The sequence below is a fragment of the Trachypithecus francoisi genome, unplaced genomic scaffold (assembly GCF_009764315.1).
Source record: "Trachypithecus francoisi isolate TF-2019V2 unplaced genomic scaffold, Tfra_2.0 Lachesis_group12, whole genome shotgun sequence".
Classification (NCBI taxonomy): Eukaryota; Metazoa; Chordata; class Mammalia; order Primates; family Cercopithecidae; genus Trachypithecus; species Trachypithecus francoisi.
Genome location: NW_022681457.1, coordinates 120279529 through 120285991, shown reverse-complemented (window position 1 = coordinate 120285991; position 6463 = coordinate 120279529). Strand labels below are relative to the sequence as shown.

The 6463-nt window shown below is 65.2% G+C and overlaps 2 protein-coding genes across 2 annotated transcripts; both read left to right on the top strand.

Moving 5' to 3' along the window:
- Nucleotides 1–902: 902 nt before the first annotated feature.
- Nucleotides 903–6015, top strand: LOC117093422. Its single transcript, XM_033228643.1, has 3 exons — nucleotides 903–3139; nucleotides 4596–4707; nucleotides 5293–6015. Exon 1 carries the CDS (start codon nucleotides 1383–1385, stop codon nucleotides 2298–2300), a length of 918 nt encoding a protein of 305 aa, XP_033084534.1. The 5' UTR covers nucleotides 903–1382; the 3' UTR covers nucleotides 2301–3139; nucleotides 4596–4707; nucleotides 5293–6015.
- On the top strand, nucleotides 4815–6015 carry LOC117093423. Its single transcript, XM_033228644.1, has 2 exons — nucleotides 4815–5033; nucleotides 5319–6015. The coding sequence occupies exons 1-2, from the start codon at nucleotides 4897–4899 to the stop codon at nucleotides 5521–5523; spliced, it is 342 nt and encodes a 113-aa protein (XP_033084535.1). The 5' UTR covers nucleotides 4815–4896; the 3' UTR covers nucleotides 5524–6015.
- Nucleotides 6016–6463: the final 448 nt, after the last annotated feature.

The window sequence follows — 6463 nt, the reverse complement described above, 5'->3', positions numbered from 1 at the left end:
ACAGCCGGGCACCACACCCGCGGCTGTCCAGGAGGGCCACCTCCTGGTGCAACACCAGTGGCGTGGGAGGACAGCGCCTGGCCACGTGGCCTGCAGTGATGACTGCTTGGCTCTCTTCATAAGCACTGGCCTCACCCGCAGTGAAGGATCACCTGTACCAGGCAGGGCCTTCCACAGTCGCTGTCCTCACCGGCCCCGGGGCTGTGCCCCATTTCTCTCACTTCTGGGGCTGATGTGGGAGCCTCAGGAGGGGACTGAGTGAGTGTGCACTCAGGTGTGGCCACACCATCCTGAGGCTTCATCATTGTACAGGGAGGCAAACTGAGGCCCATGGAAACCGAGGGCCCAGCTGCCAGGTGGTGGCCGAGTCTGGAGAGAACCCTGGGCTAGGGCAGGTGGGCAGCCTCACCCACCCAGGTCGGGCACCTGCTTTGCTCATCTGGCCCTCACGCTGGCCACAAGCACTTCCTCGGGTCCCTGCCACAGAGCATGCACGCGGATCTGCTCTTCCACTGCTGGGAAAGACCCACTTTGTACCGAAAAGCGTCCCAGCTCCCCTCCCGGCTTGACTGGCAGCTCCACATAACTCGCTGGGGTCGTGGGCTGCCTTTTTGCCTTTTTCCCCATCTGGTTATTGAGGGGGTGGCCTGGTTGATCTTTGGGGCTCCCCAAACAGACACAGAGTGGGGTCAATATGCCTTCTGCGGAGAGCAGAGTCCAGGGGGAGCAGCAGCCTGGGGCAGTGCTGGAGGCTTTGTGGGATGGCAGCTTGCTTGCTCCTGAAGCAGATTAGGCCCTGTGGGGGGCTGGAGTCTGGGCCACACCGCCGGGGTGGGGGGTGGGAGGGGCTGCTGGCTGTCAGTTACCTAGGAAGCCCTGGGTGGGGGCCGGCAGCTCTGGGGCTCTGGGTCTAGAAGTCCATTCTCTCGTCCCACTGGCCTGCAGATGCTTGGCCCTACTGTGGCCCTGGCCTTGTTGCACTGCCCCTGTGCCAGCACCCCCCCATCTGGTGCCCTAGCTCTGTAAGCACTGGCCAGGGTGGGGGGACCCTCCGTCTGTCAGCCTCTGTCATCCGCATGTGGGGGCCAGGGAGAGCACAGATGTGGGCTCGGGTCCCAGGCCCCAGTGATCATTTCTCTCTGAGCCTTGGATCCCAGCCCTTCCCTTGACATGCCCCCAACCCCTACCCTAACTCTTACAGGGGATGCTGGCCTTTATCAGCACTCTCTTTGGGGTGTGGTGCCGAGTGGGCCTCCCATCCCCCCTACCACCCCCATTATGGTGGGCCAGCTGTCTCAGGCAGGGGCTTCCAGCCCAGCGTTGGGACCCTCGGCAGTGACCAGCAGGGAGGACCCAGGCCTGGGGCACCCCAACAACCACGGATGGGGGCCTCCCGGGACCTGCTGCAGCGCAGTGGACACAGCACCACCGTCACAGATGGAGGGAAGGGAGGGGAAGGCCTGGCCAGCTTAGGCAGAGGAGAGGTCAGGCTGCCAGCCCAGCAGGGCAGGAAACACCTTTTCATTAAGTGGCCTCTGCGTGCTGGGTACAGGGCTGAGTTCTGCTGGTCCCGCGGTGGGGGAGAGGAACGGGAGGGGCTCTGGGAGTCTGGGCTTCATCCTCTGGTTGACCGCCAGGTCTGGCAGAGACCTTCAGCCTCTTGTCCCCAACCCCGGACTGAGATGCATCCTGGCTTCAACCAGGGGAGCCTCTGGCTTCTGGAGGGCAACCACCCTCTGGACTTGAAGGTGTCCAGGGCAGGTTCCAGAAGGTCCTGCTTCCCCCCAACCCCCCGACCCAGCCCCTGGAGTCCCTGGGGCTGTGTCCAGTCTCCTGCTCAGCAGCCCTCAGCCCACTGGGCTCCAGTCCCATCAGGCAGCTCCCCTGTCCTGGAGCCACCCTCAGAGCAGAGTGGCAGCCACCCTCAGCCCTCCCTCACCTGTGGCTCCTACGTGAGGTGTGGGGGAGGGAGGGGAGCCCGGCACTGGTTGCCTGTGTCAGGGCTTGGGGCTGGCACCGAGTCTGTGTGCTGCCCCAGGCATCCGCCTACTTCCCCCGCCTGGAGGGGCATTTGGGCTGGAGCCCGCTCTGGGTGGGTTCCCACACCCCACCCCCCTCCGCGGACATTCATCCTGCACAAAAGGCGCGTGCGCGGCAACAAACTCATTCGCCACGGGCTGCCTGGGCTTTGTGTGCTGAGCTCGGGCCTCAGAGGCCATCTGGGGAGCAGTCGTCCCAGCGGGCGGCAGGGCCCCCTCCAGGCTGCCTTTGAGGCCCAGGAAGCAGCCGAGGCTCCCTGAGCAACCGCGCTGGAAACCGCACACATCTGGCATGTTCAGAACCTTCCAGTTCCCACAGCCTCCTGGCTGTCCCCTGCACGCTCTGGTCCTGGCATGGCACTAGGTGCCAGGAGGGTACCAAGGCAGGCACCTGCTTCCCTGCCCTACCCCTGATGCAGGCTATGTGCACATGGCCCAGTGGGGAGAGCTGTGGGCACAGGGTTCAAATTCAGGGAGTGCCCCTCAGTGGGTGGGCCCTCTGGGGCTGTTTCCTCACTGTGCAATGGAGCTGATAACGGTCCCACCCAAGGCCTGTGCTGAGGACGGAGAGTGGATGAGGCATGCACAGTGGCCTCAGCAGGCAGACTCCCGCCCCAGGCACTGCCAGGCTCTGCTTCTGCTCGCCTTCTTCATTCAGTTTCCCGGGTGGGCGACCCCTGCCCATGTTCCAGGCTTCCTGGGAACTGGCTGGGGGTCAGGCAGAGGCCAGCTGGCCGCCGGCTACGCTTAGAGCTGGGCCCACCCCTGCTCGGTGGGGATGGGGCAGCTGTGGTCCTGCCCCCCTCTCAGGACTCTGAGCAGCTTCTGCCTGGCCTGTATGCAGTAGGTATGGCCTGTATGCAGTAGGTGCTGAGTAAGTGAGCAGTTGCCTTGAGGCCTTCAGACCTGAGCATCTCCAAGTCTGATCTCAGCCCTGGACCTGGCTTGGGTCTGCCCAGCTGTGGGTGCAGCCACGTGGCCTGGGGTCGGCGGGGGACTGGCAGCCCCCAGCAAGCTCTTCTGCTGAGCACATCCTCCCCCAGAGGGCCAGAGGCCAGGACAACAGTGGACCAGGGCTCCAGGACAGCCTGCCTGGCGTGGTGAGCATTTCTGAGTCTGGGCAGTCGGATGGCGTAGGGGGCATGGAGCCAGGTGTCCGAGGGGTTTTTCCACTCAGGAGACCCTTCCTGGCCAAGAGACTTCTGGGGCCAGAGCTCAGCAGACAGGGCCTCTGCAGAGGCGCCCCTGCCCCCAGCCACGTTGGGGGCGTCCTTGAGAGGGTGTCCTGCAGACCCAGAGATAATCCGGGCTTTGAGAGGCTGTGAGACGCTGGCCTGAGGACTTTCCCACAGCCCCACAGAAAGGGCCGGCAGCCAGCTGCTCACCCACAAAAGGCTCCCGGCCATTCATGGCCTCAGGCAGGCGGGGCTGGCAGAGAGGCAGCCACAGCCTACCTGGCCACCCCCAGCAGGACTTTCGTGACGGGGAGGCACTTCCCTGCTGGCCATGGGGGTGGGAGGTCTGCAGGGCTGGGGGCGTAGGGGCAGTCTTGTGCAACCACCCAGGCCAGCTGCCACCCCCTCTCTTTTGGCCTGAGACTGGCACCCTTCCTGGGGCCGTCATTTATCATGGGTGCCTGGGTAAAGGATGGCTTAGGAGGGCCCTGCAGGCACCCACTGCCGTGCCTGACGTCGTGCCTCCACCGTCAGACCACCCATCACTCGCCCCCACACTCTGGCCGTGAGTCCCTGGGGCTGGCACCTTCCTTGCTTCCAAGTCTGGCCTGCATGGCTCTCACACCCTTTGCATCCATCCTCTTGCCCACTCAGCAGCCCATCCTGTCACTCAGTGCAGGGGGCAGGAGAGGGACATGGTGGGGCAGTGAGCTGGGCAAGGCCTGCTCCCTGGACCTGTCTCCTCATCTGAGGTGTGGGACAGCACTGCCGCCTCCCCAGGCTGATGGAAAGACCCCCAGGGTGGCTGGTTAACAAATACCAGGTTTGCAGAAGCTGGGATGGGGGGCTGCTCCCCGGAATCAACTGCCCAGAGCACCTCCAAGGATGACCTTTTTTTTTTGAGATGGAGTCTCGCTCTGTCGCCCAGGCTGGAGTGCAGTGGCCGGATCTCAGCTCACTGCAAGCTCCGCCTCCCAGATTCACACCATTCTCCTGCCTCAGCCTCCGGAGTAGCTGGGACTACAGGCGCCGCCACCTCGCCCGGCTAGTTTTTTGTATTTTTTTTTTTTGTAGAGACAGGGTTTCACCGTGTTAGCCAGGATGGTCTCCATCTCCTGACCTCATGATCCGCCCGGCTCGGCCTCCCAAAGTGCTGGGATTACAGGCTTGAGCCACCGGGATGACCTTTTAATATGAGAGGCAGCCCAGGGGAGGGAGGAGGAGTCAGGGGGCTTCCTGGGGGAGGTGGCCGCTGGCTTGGATTATCAGGAAGTGCAGGAGGAGGGTGGGGGCTTCCTGGAGCAGTGGCCCTGGCCTCCCTGTGCAGTGACTGCTGCTCAGCCTCTTCCCTGACCTTTCTGTCTCCCGGTTGCTTCCACAGCTGGAGCTGCTTCTGCGGCCTCTGTCCTCACCCCTAAGGGGGCCAAGCCTGGGCAGACGCCGGGGCTGGGGCTGCTCCTGGCCAGGCGGGAAGACTGTCAGACGGAGGACAGGTCAGGTGGCCGGAAAGCTGGGAACAGGGAGGGAGCAGGTTTGAGGGAGGGACTTAGGGGCAGGCGCCTCCTCCGGGCCAGGCCCCACGTGTCCCCCGGCCACGCCTGCCCACACCCGGCTGCTGGAGGCCGGTTGGAGAGGGGGCGCGTCCCTATCCCGGCCCAACCCGGAGCTAGGGGGCGGGGGCCATGCGTCTTCCGGCCGTGGCCGCCAATTGGCTGCCGGGCGTGGGAAAGCGTGTACCACCGCCTGGCGCCCATAAAGGCGCCGCCACCACCTGCGCCGCCGCCGCCGCCTCCCGGCCGTCCTCCGATCCGCGCGCTCGGTGAGGCCGGTGCTCGAGTGAGGAGCGTGGCGGTGCGGCGGCAGCGCAAGGCGCTCGTGCGGGGCCGGGCAGGGGTTAGGGCGCTCCTTGCCACCTTTCTGCTTTCCCTGCTGTCCGAGAAGTTCCTGCGGTGCCAGCCCAGCCCCCAGCTGGGGACAGAGCAGGAAACGTCCCCGGCGAGCCTGGCGGGGGTGGCGGCCGGGGTGTCTGTCGCCTGCGCTGGGCAGGACGCGCGTCCCACCGGCCTCCGCTCCCGCAGGCCTCACCAGCCACCTCACTCCGCAGCCCAGGCCTCCGAGAGCGCCGCGGATGGACCTCAGGGAAGGCCTGGCGCGCCGCCTCCGGGAAGCCTTCCGGCCTTCCCCCTGCACCGAGTACTGGGGAGCCTCAGACCACGGTGAATGAAGAGCGACGGGCCGGAGAGACCTCGGCCTCTGCCCAGGAGCAGCGCCCAGCAACCCTGTCTACAGGGGACCGGTGGACGCCCTGATGGCCACTTTGTCAGACCCCTCATCTCCCAAAGAACCAGAGGGGGTTTCCGTTCCCCTCCTGCTTGGTGCCCAGCGCCAGGGTGGGGCGGGGGCTGAGCAGCCCCTCCCATGGACGGAGCGGCCAGTCTACGTATTGGAGGAGGGGTGTTGTTAGGAAGGCGGTTGGAGGCAGCGGGAGGTGGGGAGGCGCCTGGTGGGGAGGGGCAGGTGTGGGGAGGGCCTGGGCAGCGCCTTCCCAGGCAGGCCCTGCAGCTGTACTGCGGCTCTGTTCAGCCTGGGAAAGGACTCCACGGTTTATGCTGAAGTGGTGGTGGGGTGGGTGAATGCCGCGCAATGGAAGCGCATAGTCCTGTGCTGACTGCCCCAGGTTTGGGGCTGTGGCGGCACTGGGGGGTATGCGGTGTGTCATTTGGGCAATGGCGGCTAACTGTGGCGTGCAAGCCTTGGAGCTGCCCCTCCGTGGAGCTTTAATAAAGGCACTGGCCCTGCAATTTCTGCCTGAGTTTCTGGCCCACGGCTTGGTCGACTGCAGCCCCTGAGATTAGAGGCCTCTGCTCAGGACATGGGCAGGGAGCTTGGGGCTCCCCGGGCTGGGGCCCTGCCCCGCTGGCCTCTCCCCTGGCCCCTGCTGGAAAGCCCCTCAGGGCTGCTCTGAGCCCGGGACAGCTCCTTCCTGCCCACAGCAATCTGGGGGAGCCCCGGTTTGCCCAGTGCCCCCGTGAACCCCGCTGTGTGTCAGCCACCTGTGGGAGTGTCCGCCAGTCACCTCCCAATAGCCTGGGAGGCAGAGCGACATGATCCCATTTTAGAGATGACCAAATGGGGGCTCCTGCACTTTGGGACCGTGACAAGGACACAGGACGTGAGAGTGGGGGCTGAGGCCCTGCAGCAGTGGGGGCTGGCCTTGGACCGCGATCCGCCCTGACCATGGCTGCCCCG